Source organism: Temnothorax longispinosus, chromosome 3 (assembly GCF_030848805.1).
Source record: "Temnothorax longispinosus isolate EJ_2023e chromosome 3, Tlon_JGU_v1, whole genome shotgun sequence".
NCBI classification, from domain to species: Eukaryota; Metazoa; Arthropoda; class Insecta; order Hymenoptera; family Formicidae; genus Temnothorax; species Temnothorax longispinosus.
The window spans coordinates 1,238,832-1,262,594 of record NC_092360.1 but is presented as its reverse complement, the minus strand read 5'-3'; the positions used below and the strand labels follow the sequence as shown (position 1 = coordinate 1,262,594).

Below are 23,763 nucleotides of genomic sequence, written 5' to 3'. Positions count from 1 at the left end.
GCATTTAGACAAAATACTATCGGTTAAAAAGAGATTGTATTTCATAACAGCACTCTTTCATTTCTTTTCTCTTTTTTCTTCGTAAGAAGATTATATGTACATTATCTCTTACTTATTGCTAATTATAAATTCAAGTTTAATTAGAAGTGTTTTTTTTTATTGTTTTAGATATACAATATCCTTTCATTAATTTAGATTTAATTGAGCCAAACGTCGGAAACAATTGTTATACCGTAGTCTACGTAACTTCCGCAAAAATTTCTGCCATGGGAGCGCGCGGTTTCTCACACAGAATATTCCTTCATCGGCAAGGTGCCAAGAGAAAAGCCGGTGAGATTGTCAGATAGAAATTTAACATGGTATCGCAACGTTTTCTTATTAACCTACTGAACACTGGAACATTGTATATACACATGAGCCCTCCGCTACTGTCAGGCATGAATGAATGCAGCGACTTAATTATGAGAGTTAGGGCACACAATCTCGGTCGAGTTGTTTGGCTCGAATATATATGCTAACAGACGATTATCGTTTTTAATTAATGACGTTCATGAATATTACAACCTCCGAACGTTTCACTCGTCGCTCGACGTAGCGGCGCAATATTCATTCATGTTTGCACTACAGCTTGAGAACTTTTCTATATCGAACACAATGTAACATATACATATATAAAGAGTACACGATTAGTCATCATTAATTAGGGAGACCATATAATCCAGATCTCACAATTGTTTGAAGAACAGATTCATATGTATACCGTGTTTAGTCACAATGAGTATAGCCTTTAGCTACGAATGATATATACGCGCGTAGAACGATACGCTCAGTAAAGACAAAAATCTATGTAGCAAAAGCAAGAAAAATTCCTATAAAATAATCGATTAAAACTTTTTTCGCTATTAAGTTACATTAATATTTTGTGCTGGTTAATAAAAAAGTAATTATTGATATGGAAACCACCGATCAATAACTCCGGTCAATGCACTGTAAATGTATTTCTATTTTTGTCGATAATAAAAAAAAATTTTTTTTGTTACAGAGCACACATCGGCAGGTGGACGTTACGGATTTACGCACGTGACAGAAACGACACGGGAAGCTTGAAAGGAGAATATAAAAAAAAAGAGAGGAGAACTAAAGAAGAGGAAGAGCATGACACGAAATAAAAGAAAGCCCTTAAATAGCATCCACGGGGGTGTTGTGAAGCGGGCGCCATAAAGAAAGTCGAAAAACGAGTTGCTGGCGACTCGACATCACCATCTCGCCGGGCGACGATCATTTTTACTGCGGACGGTCTATAAGACATACAGTCGGTCAAAGGTATCGTCATATTTTCGTCCGCTGGTAGAACGCCTAGTCAGAAATATTTAATCGACAAAAAGGTACTTATGACGTTCCAATCATTATTCGTAAAAAAATATCACATAAGTATCTCATATTTGTTACAAACATTATTATATAGCAATATTTCATTTACATTATATTCTTTTTTTCTTGATTTGTTTAACATATTTAAAAGAGTATATATTCCAAGTGTCTAAAAATAATAAGTACAATAGCTACTGATTTTAAATATCCAATTGAAAATATACTGAATTAGTATTTGTTGATTAAAAAATAATATTCAGATATAAGAAATATATAATAGAAATATAATAATAATGTATGTATTAATGTCATAATGTTATAACACATTTTGACATTGATACTAAAGTAATAATCACCTCTCAAAAGCAATTAGCATACACGGCACACTTGACAAGCACGCGCTAACATGGACATCCATCTGCCTGCTCATAAATAACGAGCCGAAATGAATATTTTGCTAGTGTTATTTATTTTGCAGAAGCGTATGGAAATCGCGCGATTTGTGCCAAAAAGCGACAATGACGAATATAAACGTTGACCGCCGAGTCAAAAAAGAAAATGGAAGGAAGAATCGCGAGTTGCCTCGGAGATCGTTAGGCGTACGTTTCTAATTGATGCTAAATAATGTTTTTTTCCCCCCTTCGAGATCCGCGCCAATCCTCCTGTCCGCGCGGGTTTCCTCGAACAGACCTATTACTGTACGACAATATTCGCGTTGGCAATCAGCATGTCGGTGCGAGAGAACAACGGTTACGTTCGCGGGCGCTTCATTATGCGCGGCGTCGACGACGACCACGACCACGACCACGAAGACGAAGACGAAGACGTCGCATCGTCGCTGCTCTCGACTCGGCACTAACGAGGAGACTACTCTTTTACCGAGGTACCAACGTCCGCAAGACGTTCCAGACACTGACCAATACCACCATCGAGTTGCTCGACCATCAAGTAAATAACGAAGATCAATAGATCGACACTATTTGCATAAAATACATAATAAACAATTGCGTTTCTTCCAATTATAATTATATATACGATCCCTAAATTAACGATAAATATTTTAATAACAAATTTTGTGTAAATTATATATAATTTTAATACAAAAATATCGAAGAAAAGATCACGATAGGGGTGATCTTTAAACTTTTCCAATTTAAAATTATTATAGCCTCGATATTTTTTATATAATTTTCATCTTAAAATGGTATTTCCGACTAAATCTTTCTTTTTCTGCATATAATTTTTAAACTAATTTCAAGCTACTCTTCTGAAATATCTGAGAAATTTCTTAAACTAGTTTCTTGTCTATTTTGATTACTGCACATCTAAGAAATCCATGTATTTTAAAGTTAAAATGCTTGGTAGCTCAATAAATAGTAAAAAAAATCCACGTTAACAGGTTAATCGCTCGTAAAACCGTAAAACTAACATAGGATATCCGGGGATCGACGTCAACGAACGGAAGAATACCGTAGTAACAAACAAACGACGTTCCGTCCGGTTTATTGGGCACTTCTCTCGGCTCTTGTTACCGTCCAGCGGAAATAGTTGCGGAATGCCGTAAGCTCGTCTTCTCTCATGAGAACGAGTGAAACCGTCTCGCGTAAGGCATTCGCAAATAACACGTTCCGAAGGGTTGCGAAGGTTCTGCAAACATTTCAGGCACCGCTCTCTTATCCTGCGCGCCGTAGACCCGCGATACTTCCAGGTCTGAAAAATTTCTCAGTCCCTTCGCATTCTCTCTGTGCGCGAGCCTTCGCTCGCGCCAGCGCGACCGGGCTTTCATGTCCGAAAAAGATATTACGGGTCCCCCTTGTATACATACCGAGAAGTAATCAAACTTATGTAACACGCGAAGCAACGGTAGAAATGTCAAACGACTACGGTTACGCTTGCGATACCGATATATGGCTCGGATAAATTCCCGATATCAATAAAATCAAAGTTTATAATGAAATCAACACCACTCGATCCGATCGAACAAATTTAACTAACCTCGTTTTTCCCTACCTTCTTCGTTTCACCCATTTATTTTACGAATACGAACATGACCGAGATCGGTATCTTAATCGATACCTTGATAAATATTCAACGAGCGGCATGATGTAAATCTTTAAAGAACGCACCCTCTTAACAGCACACCACGCGATTCGTGTGCGCTGAATATGACATCTCTGCAATTGCGGCAATGAGCGAAAAGAGCATTAATTCTGCAACATTTTGCCACCTTAAGGGGGAAGTGGTTCACCGAAGCGTCGCGCGTCGTCGCCGCGGCGTGCATCCATTCGGAACCAATGTCATCACGCATCGGTGACGAGACAGTAGCGACGATGAGCCGAGCGACGATAATCATTAGAGCAGCATTCGTTGCGCGAAGGAGGCGGAAAAAGAGAGGGCGGGTAAAGAGGAGCGGAACGGGGTGAGGTGAACGTCGGACCCCACCGCGCCGAGTCGGGCGGTAAACCGACGCGCCGGCCGGCGAGACAAGTGGTGGAAATGAATATTGTGCGCGGGCGAGGCATACGAAGAAAGAACGTGGTGGAGAGAAAGAACGGCGGACGGGTCCGCGTCGCGCTTGAATCTATGCGGATGTCGGGAGGGAGCGAGAGGCACTAGGAGGAATGGAGAACGAGCGGACCAAAGGGCAGGGAAGGGGAAGCAGGGACTCCGAGAGAAAACGAGAAAGATAGAGAGGGAGAGGGGCGCGCGAGTGCGAGAAAGAGGCGAACGACGCGACGGTGTGGGCCTTGTACGACAGAAGGAACCACTCTCGAAGGAGCGACGAGGACGAGCGACGTCGCGAGCGCGCCGCGGTACGAGAGAGGAGTGAGCGAAGTGGCCGGACGGAGAGGGGTGGCCGATTACCTGTGTAGGAGAACAGGGGGGACGCGACGGGGACCGAAGCCCGGCGCATGCGCGGCGGGCGTGGGAACGCGCGCTTATGCCCAGACAATCCCTCGTCCTCTCTCTCGCGCCGTTGCCCCCCTCTATTTTCGTCTCGCTCGATCCACAAGTCGCCCGTTCCCTCGCCCGTTCGAGGGGGCAACGCCGATCTTTCCTTCTTCCACCGCGTTGTCCCTCTTGTTCTCGCTCTCGCTATCGAAGGGGGCCCGCTGCCCGCTCTCTCCCTCTCTATCGCTGTAGGGACGCACCGGCGAGCCTCGCCGATCACGGCCGAGTGCGCACGATCCAAGGCCCCGCGGGCGCGCGTTGTTATTCGTTCAGGGGTGCTCAGTATCTGGGTGATCGCCAATGCAAATAAAGATAATACTTGGCGTATGATAATGTCGCGTAATTACTCGGCATACCGAATATAATTGCGCCGGCTTTTCTAGCGCTTCAATTATGCTACGGCCGTCGCGGCCGCTGCCAGGGTGACTCTCGTATCCTGACAGACAACAGTAAAATACAGGCATGTGTTTCTGTACTTCCTGTTAATGAGAGATATAATTTAATATATGAACAGTCTTCTTTATTATCGTAACATATACTAGTGAAATCTCATTTTAAACTTCCGAAAATGTTGCAAGAGACAAAATAAAATATTACAAATAAAATAAAATGATATGATATTCGAAATACTTGGATTTAAATAATCGCGTATGGACATCCGTAAAGTCTTCGCTTATGTAATAATTTTTATAAAAGTATACCAATTTATTATTATTCAACATTTTAATTAAATTCTAATTTAAAGCATTGAAAGCATTAAAAGTTGTTTTGAAAATTATCTTTTCTCAGGCGTGCATTCGTGCAACTAACAAAAGTACACGCAAACCGGATGTTTTGAAGATGGCGAACGATTTGCAGGTAGGTCCCGTCCGCGGGAAATCTCGCAGTCGATCGACACGCGCGATAGATCATTTGGCGCAGCCCCGCATTTGTACCATCGGCGTCGCGTCGTTTGCGCACGGGTAAATTGTACAACGCGTGCTGCGACGACCGCGCGACACGCGCGTGTCTCGCGGCACACGGACACGCTGGGCTAACGCGTACGAAGCTCTACGCCCGCCGGTGCATGCTAATGCATAACGGCGCACGCTCGGCGGGGCGCTTGGAGCGAAGAAAAAGAAAAGGACACGTATTTTGACAGCGCGCTGTAACCTTCGTCATCCGCTGTCGATTCCTTCTCTTTGGGCCTCGCGCGCGCGCGCGCGGTCGAGACTACATAGAACAAAGAATATCGCCCTTTGCCCTTTCGACCGCGCTGGGTCCTCTCCTCCGAAGTTCACGGTCGCGAATGACACGGGCGAAAACGGCGCATCATCGCCGATGCGTCGCCGTGCGCGCGAGTAGTTTAAATCCGAAGATTATTCGGACATCGAACTCGACCGAACCATCCGTCGCAATTTTCCATCAAACTATATAGGAATGTCATACATATAGGTACTAATTAATATGAAATAATTCAACATTAAAATAATTCTAAAATAATAATAGTTAAATAATAATAAATTATAAATAATTTATTTAATTTATAATTACTTGATCTGCTTTTATCTGTCCTTCCTAGTTGTTTTGCAAACACAAATCTGACTTTAGTTTAGGTATTAAAATAATTCTTATTTGAAATTCGGAGCATTTCATAGCATTTTTACGTTTTATAGATTAACTGTTTTCTGTGGCTTTACGCATCGCTCCCGGCGTTTACGTGGACCGCGTAAAAATAAACGCGTCCAAAAAAAGGGGGAGATCACGAAAATTGCGTATTCGCGAGCCACAAAACACGAGGTAGATTATTCTCCTGATTAGTTCCGCGATTTGCTACCATCACGCTGTACCCCGTTCAATAGAGCACCCAGGGGGAACGGATTAACTTTTTATCGTTCCGATATAAGAGTAATCTCACCAGGAGTTCCGCGGTGACTCTTTCATGCATTCCTCGGCCGGCGAAAAAGTCGATGAGGAATGACGTTACTGTGTCCGTAATCTACGTAAATCGCGCACCGATGCGCACCGCCACGGCAGACCGATAACTTCCCAGCGAGCGAACGTAAAGCATTTCTCTCTTTCTTTCCACGCCGGTAGAACAGATGGCAATGATTACTACTAATGACAGCCATCAATTCACGGCGTATTCGTGCGGCCAGAAGCCACCGTAATGCACGAGTGTGCCCGCGTGCAGTGTGCGTGGCTGCGAGGGACCAGCTTGGCGACATTAAATACCGACGGAAATGGCATTCAACGGGCAATTTCGGCGACTAATAAAGAAAGTAAACGCTGGTACCTCGAAAATAAAAGAATGGCAAGAATTAACAGAATTGGAGCGTGAACGCTCTTCTGTTCGTCTGTCGAAAAAATGTGTTTTGTACAAAATGCATTTTGTCGATTACATGCAGGCCTTATATTTGGTTACGAATGTATTTCCGCTTGGTGTATAAAGAGTGATTGTGGCTTAACTCAAGAAAGATATAATGGTTCTCGAATTAAAATAACCAATACCATTTGGTTACACAAAAGAACATAAATATCTTACATCATATGTAGCATTTTTCTTTTTCGTTTATAAATTGTGAATCAGTTGCTTCATTTGCATGGCATTGAAATATTTTAATGGTTATATATACCTTCGATAAGAAAAAATCGAAAGTACAGTGAATAGAAAGTTAATTGAAGTACAAATTGGCGTTAATGCTACATATATCGATACCCTATTCTCCCCGGAAATTACGATTAATAGCTTTGAACGATCTGAACTAGTATACAGTAATTAATATCTCGGGCTTACACGAGCGCTTGTACGGAAACGTGGCTCTCCCCGAGAGACTGAAATTATTTGTACGGGATTTACGTTGAAGTAATCACACTCCGAGTAATGAACGCGCGGATACGAGAATCGAGCGACCACCCTTTTTGCGGCCGCTCGGGATTTAGGATATATTTATAAGAGGATCGTCAGCGATATGTGCACAATGGCAACCCTTGCGAGCCCAAGGGTCGTTGCATATCGCCATCCATCATCACGCATATGTTGCTCCCTTCGATCAACCCTTAAGGGGTGAGGTGAAAAATTTCGCGGGTTAATGGTTAACAGCTGTGCCCAACCGAAAACCCGCTCCTTCCGCTTTCAATTCCAAAAAAATTAAATATTTCCAAAAACTTCAACAATTAATATCTATAAAACTAAAATTCCTTCTTACTTAAGACAGATACTTAAATATTATGTAAAATATTAGGAAAAATCGAAACAATTGTGACAATAAAATAGTAACTTTACTACTTAAATATTATTGTACTTATTACATAAACAGCTTTCTTACGGCATATATTATTAAAGTATATATTCAAATATCGTATTAAATATTGAAATTACTCCTTTTGAAAAGGAAACACCTTTACTGAAATATAGTTGTATAAAAGGAGAATTAGAAAAATATTCGCGAACAAATGACTATAAAATTAAAATTAATTTTATTCTACCTGGATTTATTCTACCTGAAAATACAATAATTCTTATATAGGTAACGGTAGAAATCGAAAAATAATATTGATTTTCAATAGTAACCCATTCGACGATAAATGTTCGGCTTAAATTCGACAGGCATGCGGGAGCCACGTGTACCGCCACGTGACTTGTCCACACTTGATGCTTCGATATACACGCGCGAACGCGCCCACAAAGAGATGATGCACGTTGCGTTTACTGAAATCCGCATGTAAGTTTCGGCCGCGGGGGTTCACGCGTGTGAGTGTACCTTGCAACATAAACGCATAACGCACGCGTGTGAAAGCCGCGAAAATGACGAGGGGTTGTCTTTATGCAGGATCCTTTATTCTGTTGGGGTAGCTCTAACTCGCCATATTGTCAAGTGGAATTGTTCAAATTTGTTATCATATTGGATTGTGGTTTACTTTACAAAGTTTGAAAAGTCTGTAATAATAATACAAAAAAATAATATTGTCGGCGTTATAAAGTTATTATTTTAACTTAATTTGATAACTTACTGGTCTAGACAATTTTAATATTCTTTTTCGTTTTGCACATCATCGATTATGTAACAACTACCATAATAAAAGTATTAGGTTCAAAAGTTAATTAGTTAAAAAGATGTGATAAGTTTTGTGCTAAATATGTCTTCCTAAATTCCAACTTGCATTTTACGAGTCCAGTGCCTCACGTTAAACAAACCGGAATCCCAAAAGCCTGACGGGTTCATTTAGCGCGTCGAGAATGCAAACCAATGATGACCTTATGCGAATCGAGAACGGTTTTCAGTTTCAACATATCCAAGTTTATTTTTAGTACGCCTGCGAGTTTTTTACGTTCGTCCCGTCGTCGACCAATTAAGAGCCATTTATATAGCTGATCTCTTCTTCTCCGCGATTGCCAACCGTTCGACGCATAAATACGCGGAGGGATGAGAGCTCGAGGCTTCGGCGCTAATAACGTGTATATTTCGCTTTCCTTTTTGTTTCCACACTTGCGCGCAGGTCCCATTAAATCGAACCCCAAAGTGCGTCGGATTGTAGTCCGCATTACGTCGGCTGCTCCTCTAATTAATAATTAACATATTCTCTTTCTTTACAGGTGACAGGAGTCTTGAAATACTCTTACAAGTTTGGTTCACCGTGCCGTAAAAGCCGAATGCGCTGTAAAGCCGTTACGTTCGTGGTATCAAAATAATTTAAGATTTGCTGCCTGCGGTTTTCTATTTAAGTAGTGAAACAAACTTCGTGGCGACGATAATAGAAAATCGCGGCGTGAAAAAGACCAAACATCTCTAAAATTTCTTACAATTATTTCTGCGTACGGGAATGATTAGACAGAACGGTTCTGTCGTAATAACATTTATCGCGCGCTCGCACAAATTGCACTCGTGTTAACGCCACGCGAGATCAAATGCCACAACGAGGATCGGATGAAACAAGAGTACAAAATATAACCGAGATCGTGGAGCGCGAAATCTGTTCAGGCTCTGGACACGAAGGTCGCCGGGGCATAACGGTATTAATCCGAGGGTTGCAATTAATTCTGATACCGCGAGCGTTGCAGTAGTACGGCACGTCACCGCGCCGCGTGCGCCTTCGTATCTTAGATTACGCGAAATGAGATAGCCGCGGCACATGCGGACCCGCATCTGTAACGAGTTCAAGAAATATTGCGGTACATGGCGCATTCTTTTTCCAAATGCGTATAGATGGTACGTCGATATGCGATCGTACGTGTCGTCACGCTCGTATGCGCATGTAATTGTACGCATGCCGTGCAAAGCTTTATTGACCTCTGCGGCGCATTATACAAACGTTTCGAAAAAAGTCTCGAGCAATTAATCTATTAATAACTAATTTTTCGGCTAATTTAGAATCGACTTTATCTGGATTAAAATGTCTCGATCAAGTCAGTTACAAGTCATAAAAAGAGTGAAGTGAAAAACGTTATAGATATAAAAAAAAATGGAATATGTATCAGTTATTTGTAAACTTCGTGGAATTTATTTACGCAAAATATAATAGATATAAGTCATATCAAATTTAAGCAGTCTGCTGATGACAAATTGCGGAAAGAGTAACTTGACTGCTTTCCGTCCAGCTCGAGAATGCAAATCGTAATTATTGTTACCAGTGGTATCATAAGAAAATTTGAATGTTTCAATTACACTAGATGGTTAACGACAATAAACAAAAGTGTATGCAGCTGCAAAAATCGGGTATATGATTCCGCGTCATGTTTAAATACACTGCAGACAAGAGCTGAATAATCTAAGAACGTCAGGTGAACAATTTCAAAACGATAATTTTAACAATAAGATGCAATAAATTCAATAATGAAGTAATTCTTTAAGTCATGATGGATGAATATAAATATAAAAAATATAAAATATATAGATAATAATATTCAACAAAAAATATAAACTAATAATTTTTTGTACCTACATAAAATTAATTAAAGTGCATGAAAATTTTCACATTATTTTTCTTAAAAAAAAAGGAGTTGATAATGATTGCTATCGCAAAAGAAAAAAATGTTTTACGAGTTTTTATTTCTTATTTAAAGCATCTGAAGAACAACGTCTAAGTCTTAGAATAATGATAAATGTTCTCGAGTTCGCGCCACTGTTTACAGAAAGTCCGACTGTATATGTATGTGTGTGTACGTGAAACAAGGGAACCACCGTCAAGTATCAAGGGATCACGGAGGCGTCGAGCTGACTGATACAAAAGTGAAACCTACGACGACCGGGAGAGAGATAAAGGTAATTTAGATGCGTCGCGTCGCCGGGTCACGACTGCCGACTATTACCGCTATTACCGGATCCCGACCCATCTCGTTTCATCCCGTTCCGTATCGTCCCACGCCATTCTGTTGGTATTACGTTCCGTCGATGCGAGTCTAAGCGTCATTTTGCGCGCGATCAAATCGTGGCAGATTGCAATTGTAGACACATTGATTTCTGTGCGAAGAAAATGCTCGAGCGAACCTCGTTCGAACGACAACGTCATAACAAACGTAAACGAAATTTCTGCCACGTGAATTTACGCACGATGCGTGAAACTGAAGATGTCATTATTGCAAACCTGCGCGCATTTCTGTCAAAGCGTGCAGAACTCGATTCGTCAAGCGAGCAAACGACCAAGCGACTGTCTGTAATTTCTTGCATGACATTACGCTCGTCGTATTAAAATAAAAAATTTAAATATTACATATTAATTATTAATAATAATAATATGACAATTAAATAATAATAAAGTACTTATATACATATTTATATAATAAAATATAAAATAATAAAAATAAAAATTAATAAAAAAATAATAAAATAATATAAAGTTTTAATAATTATTGAAATAATTATGAGTAAAAATATGTAATATAATAAAATAATATAATATAATATAAATATCATATTTAATAAAATTAAATAATTTAATAGATTGTAAAGACAGCGATGTAAATGGTTAATAATAAAATAGATAAAAAATAAATTCGATTTATTTATACTTCTTGTGTGTATCGGAAATTATTAAATTTTATTTCTATAATTTTAAATGTTTTTGAAATTAAATGAACGTATAAATTATGATAATTAATGTAAAATAATAATTATATGAATATAACAAAAATATTTTAGTCAATTGTAATAATGCATAATTTTTTATTTAACTTTAATTTATTCTTAATTAATAATATTGTGTAATTAAAATATATTTAATGCTAAATGTTTAATGCTAACACTAGAGAACTTCAATGACTGAATTATTTGTAATCTGTCAATTACATATCAATATCATTTACAAATTATTTAAAATAAATTGATAAAATTTAATAATATTCATACCTTCAAAGGTTGATGGAAGTTGACAAGAAATATATTACTGAATTACTAAATCCTAAACGCAAATATATATATATATAATATATTGCTGATATAAATTTGTAGTATATATATATAATATATATATATGTATATATATTTGTATGATAATATATCTATTATCATACAGATTTTTTACACTCTAAATGGTAGCGCTTGACAGCGACCGTCCATTCGCACAGATTCCCCGTGTTGGACACTAAAGTATTGATCAGAAATCATGCTCACCACGTTCATTACCCCGTATTTTGAGAGGGCGATCGACGGAGAAGCGGCATGCTAATTTTCCAATTATCCATGACGACCGTGAGCCCTTCGGCGCTCACGTAGTAGACGTCGATCGTTTCGATCTGGCGTGAGAGTGCAACGATGGAAAGCAACAAGCCAGTTTGTCGCAAAGAGACAAAATGCGAACGCTAATCGAGATCAGCATCGGTCATTTACATGCAACTACTGTATATTAGCAAAGATCAGACGATACTCTTGTTTGAATTTTCAAGACAGCCGAAAAAATTCAATAAAAAATACTGCTCCGTTGATTAAAATTTTATTTTTTATTATAAATGTAAAAAAAATAAATTATATAAGTTGTAGAAATAAATAAAATGATCATAACAACGTTTTTTAATCAAGATTTCTAAAAATTTCTTTAAAAATACGTAAAGTTCACGTGTGTAATAACTGAATCATTATTTATATGTAATCCAAATAAAAAATAAAAAGTAAATATTATTTTACAATAAATTACTTATAAAAGAATTGGTAGTTCAGGTATTTTACGAACGCGATATTTTACAATGAGTAGACGACCAATACTGATCGAGTAAGAGATAATACAAGTAGATTCCTTAGCTACACGCGTGCGCGCGAGTAAATAGTTCCACGCGTGCGTAAGCGCGTAAGCGTGGCACGAAGTCGAAAAAGTCTAGCTAGACAGCTAGAAGATTCGCTCACGAAACAACGATATTTTATTATACCGGTGAACGTTTTATGACAGTCCTCAGCGCGCATTAAAGTTATGCTACGTCGACCATTCTGAGAATTGTGAAACAGATAGATGTTGTCGGTTGTGCGATTTGAATCGTAATGTTTGCATCCCTAGACGACGACGAGCGACTTTACTGCCAAGGGCAATAAATGTACGTCGATGATATAATTAGCTAATAAAATGCTAATTTATGCAGAAGAAAGTAATTTAAAATTATATAATTATAATTTATATTATTATATCTAATTAAACAGAGTATATGTCTTGATAGTAAAACTATATATCTTTTGATATAGTATTGTACGAAAATGCATTTTAAAAAATTTAAAGTTTAATTTCTTAAGATTCTTCTTTAAATATCTGTAAACATCTCTTCTATTGTACTTATTTGTTTTTATCGCAACAGACAAAATCAGTATATAAAACAATTCTATCATCACATGCCACTATCTGGTAAAAACTAAAAAAAAATTAACCTTGTAGAAGATTAGAATATTTTAAAAGGACGCCACGATTTTCTAACGCTAACTTTTCCGGAGCTTGCGTGATTGCGCGTCGTGGAAGTTGCGACTTCCAGTTCTCCGTGCCTTTCTTCTCTTCATCCTCTTTCCTCTTTCCTCTTCTTTTTCACGGTTTCTCATCCTTTTCGCGTGGGAGGCGGCGAAACGTCCGGTTCTCTCGCCTCCTCCTTGTCTTTTCCTCTCGCCCCGTCATACCCCTCGAGCCCCCCTTGGTATCTCTCTTTATCCCCCCCTTCTTGGACCCGGTACCCGGTCGTCGATCGCCAACTCGGCGTGTAAAGGTGCGTTTTAGTTTACTACGCGAGCACCGACGAACGAATCGATTCGTTGTATAAATATATACGATTGATTAAAAGATAATGAATCTCACATCAACGAATAAATGTGAATAATATTAAGATTTTTTTTCCTTTAATTTTCTTTAATTTCTCTACAAATTTGCGTGCATTTTCGGAAAAATTCAATATCAAATGGTTCTTTCTAACTTGCATATTTCAATATCCAATTCTAATTTTTTCTCATACCTATTAATTCAATATCCAAAAGTGGCTATAGCGATTGACCAAAATGTAAGGGGAACGCAAAGAAATCAATCAAAATGAAAAAATTCGTTTACGCAATACAAACGTTACTGTCATAACTATAAGCTGGTGCCTGTGTACACATGTGTGTATGATATGTTTATATGTGTGTGTAGTACGAATATATCTTAAAAAACTTGATCATCTCCGATCGAAGCAATCGTTTCACGCGCAATTACATGACACGCATGCCGAACGATATGTACAAGCTAAGAGGAGCAGAAACGATTCGTAATTATAATAATTATAATAATAGAAGTGATAGAGTGTGACTGGTTACTTACTTGCAATGTGACTCATCGCGCGGCGACGACACGCAAAGTCCTCCGTTTTTGCAAGGGCTCGGTGAACACGACACGAAACCTGTAACAGCAACAAGAATCTCAGTTATTTTATGTATGCAATAATAAAATATTAAATAGCGGGTACAATATGACAAATGTAATATATGCACACAATATAACATACTATATAATGAATATACATACGTATAATATGTGTAAATATATCAATCTGAGAATGATATCGGTAAATACTGCATAAATAATTGGAGCTTTATTTAAAGACCCTCCCCGCTAATATTACGTTCGATATAACAAGTCTTAATGAAAAACTTCAAGACTTTTTATGCGATTCGCGAACGACTACGCGAGAAACGAACGCGAAATCTCGCTTATCGGAACCTCATTGCAATTAGAATGCATCTCGAAACCACGAAGAAAGAGAGTCCAGCGAGTTCGAAGGGAACCTTTGACATACCGTGCAAATTGAACTTTCGTGTAGGACCCGACGAAGAAGACGGAGATAAAAGGCCGTGGAGGCGAGACGAAAGAGAGGGAAGAGCTAGGGGGAACGCAAAACGTCTCGTATTCCAGGAGTACTTTTAAGAAAGGGAGAATATTGGTGGCTCTCTATAAACGCTACCAAGGAGGAAAGCACTCGGCGGCAAAACCATTCCTCGCTGTCCTGCTTAACCATTGCTGCAACTTCGATTCGAATAATTTCACACGCACTCGTACATACGTGCAGCGTACATTCGGCGAAAGAGTTAAAAGCGACGTCATCAAATTTCGCGATTCACCAAAAACTCCGACTGTCCGACAGAGATAACGCCCTGCGATTATTGGAATTTATTCGACGCGCCTTCGATACTTGGCGCGTAAATTCGTTCTTATTGCGACGCGTACGTTTTGTCCGAGTAGTCGGCGGCGACATGCAGTAAAAGCGTTTTACGACCACGGAGGTGAAATTTTTATCCTTCCCATAAAATTTAATATCGAGCCGTCGGTGACGCCGCGCTTTCGCGTGTCGCGCGTAAGAAGCGCTAAAAGAGAAGGGCTAAATCGCTCGTGCAGAAAAGCGCGCGTTTAAGAGCTCGATTAACGTGACCGGCGTGGCACATAAAGCACTATGAACAACTAATGTACGCATGCCCCAGCGCCGGTATAATAACAACGCAGCAAATAACCGCTTCGCGTAGACAAGCAGCGAGAGACGCGGAGAGAGTGGAAGCCTCGTGTACTTATGTTTTATCAGAGTACACCGCAACGGAGGGCCGCGTCATTTACGTTGGTCCCCCTCCCTCCCTCCCTCCTCTCTCCTCGATCGTGTCGTCATAACAAGGGACTCTCAACTTCCTGCAAGAATTACCTTCGCATAAATTTGCAAATTTTTTTAATTATACCTAGTCTCGTATCGATGCTCCAATTTCATTTTATTTATTTATGAACAAATCCATTTTTCATCCAATCGTCCTAAAAAGCTACAGCTTATTGGAATAGTTGTATGAAAAATGTGTTCCCCCACTGTCGTAAATATTCATCTAATTCGATATCCACATCTATCACGCTATGCCAAACTGCCAAGGAAGAATTATCAATGGAGTAAAGCCCATGTGACGTAATGAGCACGAGACTTCATGAAGTCGCGTGGGATGCAGAAAGCCCCGTCTTAACGTTTGAAAATGTCAGTAATGGCACACATTATTCGGTCGTCACCTCGCTCTCACACGCGACACGTTGTAGCCGTGCGATTCCGGCACGACCCGAATTCATATAATTTGCCATGAAATTTTTAAAAAGATTTTACAATATGTTTATAAATCCGTTAAATAGTTCATATTCCTCCCAAAAAATACTTTATACAACAATATAAAAATAATATAGAAGAGCATTCGTCTTATAGGAAATATCTTCGTCTTATAGGTATGTAAATATCTTCTTTTAATCTGCATGAGATGAAGCACGAAAATATTCAAAATAGGGAGAAAGCTCCGTAATTTTTTTCAATTTCTTGCTTATAGTTTAGCAGTTTAGATTATAACGCTCGTCGAAATTACGAGTGGTCGTTGGCCTGTCAGGGCCATCGGGACAATTCAATCTCTTTGGCGGGGCTCGACACGTCGCGACGAAGCGGAGCTCGAGTGACGCGCGCAATGAAGTCGACCAGCTGTCAACGTCGTCGCGACGACAACGAGAGCGAAGACAATCGGTTGGGCGACCGACGCGTCGCATCGCTCGCGACCAAGACGGATGAGATCAGTTAAACCAAACTGGCTTCGTGACAAATCCTCTGTTTCCTCTGTCGCTTCGCGGCTTCGTTCTCCGCTCTCGTCGACGCACTTGCGTGTACGCACGCTCGCGCTCTCTTTCGTGACACGCTCGTCCGTAATTCGTTTTATACGTGGGACGAGCAAACCGTCTCGCTCCTTTTCGGTATGATTTGTCAGGATTTCCGGCTGCCGACACGCGCGATTAACTATCGCAGTCAGTGCTAATCGAGAGGAACGGTCGTGTTCGGCCGGAGAAATTGAGGCACAACCATTGCGTCACCTATTGTTGCGGTCGTGCGGTAATAGATTCCTCGCACTTGGTCGTTCTTCGTTATACTGTTATTGGTCGAAATGGAACATTAACCTTGCGTGATTTTTGTGTCAAGGTTGTTTACCAAGAAAGTCGGTGGATGCGACTGTTACGCCGTAAAAGATAGATACTACACTCTCTATTGCTCCGTTTTCGTAAAAAGTTTCTATTATAATTTTTCATCGAAATAAGCAGAAGTTTAAAAAATGTCTACATACACGTGTAATCTATTTCTTCGTCCAATATAGAATTCGAAATAAGAAAAGAGAGCATAAACGAATAATGAGAAAAATTGTTTGCATAAAACGAATATTCAATTATGGTGGTTGCGTAATCGCCACGGTATTTTCACTTTCAACCTCCGGTGAATTTTGTGTGTAACAGCTGTACCATCACGTGTGCTCGCACAATAATCTGCATTATTCCAAGGAAAAATGAGTTTAATTGTTTCAATTCCAGGGTAAATTACCGCCGCGGTAGAAAGCCACCGTTGAATTACGCCTTCCTTCCTGCTCTCGTCCGCAAAATTAATTCGCGCTAGCGCTAATAATGGAACCTCCGTGCAATTTGTCACAAATGCGGAGAAATTAGAGTTGCGTCATTTGGTATACATATATAAAAATTTTATCTGTTTCAATAAATAATCTAAATTTACCTTTACATCATTAAAGAGAAAAATTTAACATCATTCCTCAAATTTCTGATTTTTCTAATTTACGCATATAAATGATACTGACAAAATTAAATTATAATTAATTAACTAAATCAAAATTAAAATAAAATTTATTTTATATATCAAAAGTTTTTCATACTCTTTCTTCTTCTCTCTTTCGTTTTTCGCATTCTCTCTCAATCAATTAAATTAACATATCATTTCCATTTTCTTCTTTCAATATTATATAAAACAGCTATCGCTCACGCCATTGCGATCTTCGATATCTGAAGAATCCGTGATACGCTTCGCGAGAGCGAACAATAACGAGGAGCGAGGAATAATACGAGCTCGATATAGGACGGACTCTTGCAGGGTCGCGCGATAAAGCGCGATAATGAACGGCGCGGCGCAATCCGAGATTAGAATCGACTGCACATTGCACACGCGGGTGCGTGCCATCACGCGTGTCGTTGGAATTGCATGTAGTTATCCCCGCGATACGTTACCGGGGTCGTGTTAAATCGGCGGTGAGACGGCGCGCGGCGGTATTTTGCATCGTGTTGCATGCGCACCGCACCTCGCTATCGAACGAGCAAAACCATGCGTCGCGCGCTTACGTAAAACCCGATGTTCCAGCCGGTATGGAGACGTAAATGTTATGCATTTACGGGACACACGCCGTCACGGCAACGATGCACAATCCACGACGACCTCTTTCTCTCTTTCCACGTGTTTCCCGCAGGATGAACGATCGCCCGATGCACTGGCCGCAGTTTCCGCATACGCTACGTGTGCAACGAGCCCGATATCATAAATCTGACAGAGGACAAGATTATATTTTTGCTGATGCCGGAAATTTATTAGCCTTACGGTCTATCAATTTTTAAGAATAAACACGGTAATACAGGATCACACGATTAAAATAAATTTATAGTAGAAGTTATATGTATATATATTGTATATTCTAATTTTACTGAAATTTATTACCAAACTGCACTGCGACACAATATTATAAAATTGTCAGGAGACAGTTAGACTGCAGGAAAATGATATCAATGGTAATGTTCTACTTTATTTTAAAAAATGTAAATAAACAGTTACAAATAATTTCTTATTTCCAGATAATATGATAATCCGATACGTTGTGCAATTCTGTTTTTTTAATAGTTAATTTCTTTCTTGATATGATATTGATTGCAATTCTGCGTATTATTACCGTTATTTGATTTCGATCCAGATATTAATTGGACTAAGAGCACATTGCAAGCAGAACGATTTTTGAAACACTATTAAATAGACAATTGAAGTCTCCCATCTAATGTCGTACGTATTATGCTCGACGGTGTCAATGCCATGGGGATATAGTACGGCAAAGCTCTCTCTCTCTCTCTCTCTCTCTCTATCTCTCTCTCTCTCTCTCTCTCTCTCTCTCTCTCGAATTAAAACGAGTATTTCTCTCCTGCCCTTTACTCGCGCACGTATGTCCCTCCCTTCCCTCCTTACTCTTAAGAGAACAGACTTCGAACCGAAGAGATATATGTACTCTCAATCAGCGTGGGCGCCGATTTCTCGCCCGCCGCGCGACGGCTCCGCTCGATCCGCCCACGCGTAGATCAAGATCGATGCGAGGTGCGTCGCTACTTTTTTTCTTGCATCCTCGCATGAACGCGCAAACGCTTGGAGATGTGCTGTTGCGCAATGTATCCAGCGTATTGTTTGACCCTCAAGAAACTTATACTTTGTTAACCTTCCAAGTATTTTTCCAAAATAAGCAAGAAAAGAAAATATTTAAAAGAGATATTCGTATATAAAAAGAGATATTTCTAACTTACAAAACATCCTTTGTAAATTAGAAAATCGAAAAACTGATTTTGGCTAATCGGTCTTGCTCGAAACCGTCCAACGGACGGCGCTTGTGCATTTGCGGCGCGCACTACAGTGCGTACGCCACGCGATACGCGATGGAGATGGGTAGCGCGAGTCACGACCTCGTGGATTACGTAATCCACCACGTGTGCATAACCCGTGTGCGCCGTGCGGTATCACCATCGGAGAATATCGGCGTGATATGCAGCTCTGCCTCACCATTGGCCGCGTCGCTCGTGCGCCAGACGTTTTCGCTAGCAAACTCCCGAGGTGAGTTTAATTCATTCTCGACGAAGTAGAAGATCCACTTTTACTATTCGTGACCCAACATTTCAGAAGGTCGTTGCACCGCAGCCTCGTTCGGAGTCGTCGAGGTCGGGGGTTAAGCTGGTCACACACACTTTTTCGTAACAGTAACAATAGGATTTCGACCAATCGTGTTACTCGATTCGGGAACGTACGGCCGTACGTTTTCGAATCGAGCAACGCGATTGGTCGAAATCCTACTGTTACTGTTACGAAAAAGTGTGTGTCCGGGGCCTTACGCGCGTTGACGCGCGTTGACGCACGTCTCGTTCCTACGTCGCGTTATCGTTAACTCACATTTTACGACCGCTCGCGCTCGCATTAAAAAAAAATCATCCGTTAAATACTCGAAAGCCGCTTCCGATATCTTTAACGTCTTCCGTTCCTCTCGTTTACGATTCTTCGTTGAAGCACTAAAAGTCCAAGTGTCGCTACGAACGTGTTATCTGCGAATTAAATGAATTTAAATCTCTCGACACTGACATTTGGAAAACTTTTAATTCGAGATTTCATATATACGCGTATTTGCGCAAACGTTTTTAAATAAATATCTAGTGAGCGATATTGAATATGTAACCAGCGTGTATCTCACATATTATCGCTTTTACCACACATTTCCCCACACATATAAAATGCTATCATTACATAATGTAATAAACAGTGAATAAGTAAGCTTCAAAAATTTTAACTATTTGAAATCTTCAGCTTAAGATTATATACTTTTATAAATATAGCTTCTAAATCAGTGTTTCTCGAATATTTAATACATGACATATGTAGAAACTTTTATTATAGTATTTTCTGCAATCGAAGTGTTATTACGATATAATATTGCAAATAGTGAGTGAATATGGTCTGATAAAGACTCCTTTCATGTCCTGACATCACGGTTGACCTGCCTCGCGTTCCCTCTCGAAGAAACACGCATCGACACGAAGAGAACGTTTGAACTTTTGCTTCGGACAAAAGTCGGCCGTATCATATATAGGCTCAATTCTATAAGCTCGATGAATGAAACCGTAAAGAAAATCTTCAAGGCTTCGCGACGGTCGAGGTTGACGCAAGAGAGTTAATAAACCGTTATCCGCACTTTTCTAACAATGACAATGAAATAACGCAATTATGTCAATAAACAAAAGCTGTAAAATTATCAGCAACTTTCAATCATCAAAAAATGCAAAATTATTTAAATATATACAATAAGAAATTTATACACAAAATTATAATTTTCATATATTTTCATATTTATTTGTACTTTTATATTTAAATATGTTTTATTCGTCATGGAATATATCTTGCCACGAAGCAAGGTTTACTACACGGTATGATGGCGGATATTCGTAAGGAACTTAAGGTTTTATATATCGCACTTACGGTACACGAGTAAGACGACCGCTATGTAGTGATTTACAATCTCTGGATTGACTGTGTCAATCTAGAGATTGTAAATCAATATACAGCTATTGATAGCGCTTAATCAATAGAACGGCAATAAATCATTAACTTATTATAACGCTAATGTCTAGGAAGCTATCGCGTCGTTTATCATAATGTCCTCAAATTAATATCTATTAACAAATCTGACGAGTTATCGTCTATAAATTTACATCCATGTTATTATTGTCAACTATGTCCGAGGTAAACAAGCTAAAATCCGTTAATGTATTTTCGCACAATATTATTGTTCTAATACGTTGTAGTTATCTACAATCATTATTACAGTCTATAAATCAGTGTGATGAGCTCTTCTACAATTATTTTATATTATTTTTGTCGCGATTTAACGGTCACGATATTTCGAGTGATTGTTCTCAGCTTCCTATAGGTATTATATTATATTTATATTACAATCCAAGGATTGTGCGACCGATTCGCCAGTTTATAGTCCTGAAAGCCGAACAACATATCCTCCCACGTTAAATTCTACGACCGTACATTAACTTGTTGTAAGAAATCGTCCGCTAGATAAGAGACCGAAAAACACGGAAACTCCATTTCGAAAGATTAGAAGACGCTGTCTCGTCTAAAGGTGCTAAAATATCACTTTCTATTCAGTATAATGTTCTAATTTTTTATTAATTTTAGGTTCTGTGCCGTGAACATTGATTCAAGTTGGAAGCAAATTGATTATAAAGAATTAAAATCAGAGAATTGAAAAGAATTAATATAATGTGTCCCTTAAATTATTTTTCAAAACACAATTTATTCGAAATGTAATCCAAATCTCACGATTTTTTAATACTCTCACGCATCCTGTAGAAATTTATTCTTTTTTGCGAGAATATCTTAATTCAGCCAAGAGTAATGACTGTGGAGAACTGCATCGCATTATGACACTTTAGAGTGCAGTTTTGGGCAGATATAGCAGCGGAAGCCACTCTCTACCAGTGGCATGAGACACGTCATTAGCACGCGAACAAATCGTCCCTGGGTGCTTATCGGCCGTGTCAATCGGCAAGCTGCCGATGGTAGACACGTAAATTTTGCCGGTTGTGTGGGAAGAGAACGCTACGACCCTTTGGTTGAAAATAGGCTCTCCTGACGTCGCGTCGCGATCGAAGAAAAGGTAGATAGATCGAGCGACAAAGATGAAAGAGCTAGTTTTACACGTTACACGCGGCAAGAGAGAAATCCTTAAATGTTTTAGACGTTTAGACGCACAGTTTCTTGAGAACGCCGCCTCTAATACTGTTGTACGGGAAGATGAAACAAACGTTCTGTTGACGATGAAGAACTATGTCATAACATTATATTTCAATATGAAAGAAAGAAAATAAGTAATTATATCTGCGCTTAATAGAAAAAATATCTTGATTGTTAAAACAAGGTACAAAGATAAAACGCATCGCGAGAAAGCAATGCTAATTCCTTTCTCACGAAAATCTAAACGATCCTTCTTGTTATCCTTGAAAAATCTCGAAAACCATTTCCACTATTGTTATTCGGACACGATTGTTACGAATCACGTCTACACAGCTTCGAAATCGTTCGTCGTCATTCCCGGCACGATTCGAGACGGCTGGCTCGCATTAGCGGGCCCATTAATCACAATTACGTGAATTCAGGTCCTGGCACCGCATGCGTGCGTGCGTGCGTGCGTGCCACTCACGTGCGCTAAAAGCGTCTATATGTGTGCGCAAGTCCGCATCTCGCGGATGAGGACACGCTCGGCGGTGAGAAACGCCACAATTCACCATGGTAAAAATACCGCCCACTGGACAACCGGCGACAAACCCCCTCTTGTCGTCGCGTTCGCAACGGGTGGATTATATACCTCCCGTCTCTCTTGCAGCCCTCCCCCCCCCCGCGACCGTCGCGGAATCTCGATTGTGCACAGAAAGCTTCCTGAAAATCATCCGCTCGGGTCGTTCGCGGAATTCGCGCGGGTCCAACAAAATAATTCTCGTGGAGACTGTCCGCTGTTCACCGGCCCCATCTTTTCGACCGCATGCATACCGTCGAAGACTCCCGTTGGTTTCGTTCCATACAACCGTGGCTGTTTTCGTGCAGTTACAAACCGAGTGCCTCGAGAACGCGAAATAATCGCGAAAAAAAGCGACAGCGTTGCGATTTCATATATCAGAAATTAGTAGATATAAAATTGCTAACCAATACATATTTATCAAAAAAGATTAAACTTAATTATAATCAATGTAAAACAAATAATAAGCTTTGAATATAAATATAAATATAATTTGCATCAAATTAAATATTAAATCAGATATCAAACAATTTTACAGGTAATAAATTAATTGTAAGTTTGAATAGCCTTCGTGTTTATGTATGAAGGTTTGCAGGCAAACGTTAGACGTCAAACAAGAATAATCTCCATGAAAATATGTCGGTAGATCAATGACAAGCGTCGATAGTATGAATGAAAGCCTTGAATGAAGTTCGACGTTCACTCGTACGCGGCAATGCATCAGCGTGTATGTAAACGTACACTCGTTGATTATCGTTAAAGACATGGCTCTCGAGCGACTACGCGCAGATCGTCATCGGTGGTGCAATTCGCGTAAGCAATCATATTTTCTACATCTGAAAAGAACAGACGTAATACTGTACATTTGACAATATAAGAAATAGTAATTACGTCCGACTTTTTCAATTTATTTAAATACATTTTAATTAAGTTTATATTTAAGCTATCGTTACCCAATGCAGAGAATTTAATTTTCACTTGTATATTATTTTCTCGTTCTTTATTTTTAAAGTAATTCTGCTTGATTAATGATAGACCAGGTCAGCTAAACACGGTAGATTATTTAGAGTCTGGTTTAAGTGTCTCTGGAGCCGCTTGC

General features: G+C 39.6%; 1 protein-coding gene across 1 annotated transcript in view; it reads right to left on the bottom strand.

The window, feature by feature from the left end:
* N (uncharacterized) overlaps window positions 1-23,763 on the bottom strand; it is a 246,908-nt gene that overhangs the window by 193,448 nt on the left and 29,697 nt on the right. The window contains exon 2 of the mRNA XM_071772884.1: window positions 14,059-14,137. Coding sequence (XP_071628985.1) covers window positions 14,059-14,137 — 79 coding nt within the window. The remainder of the gene's footprint in view (window positions 1-14,058; window positions 14,138-23,763) is intronic.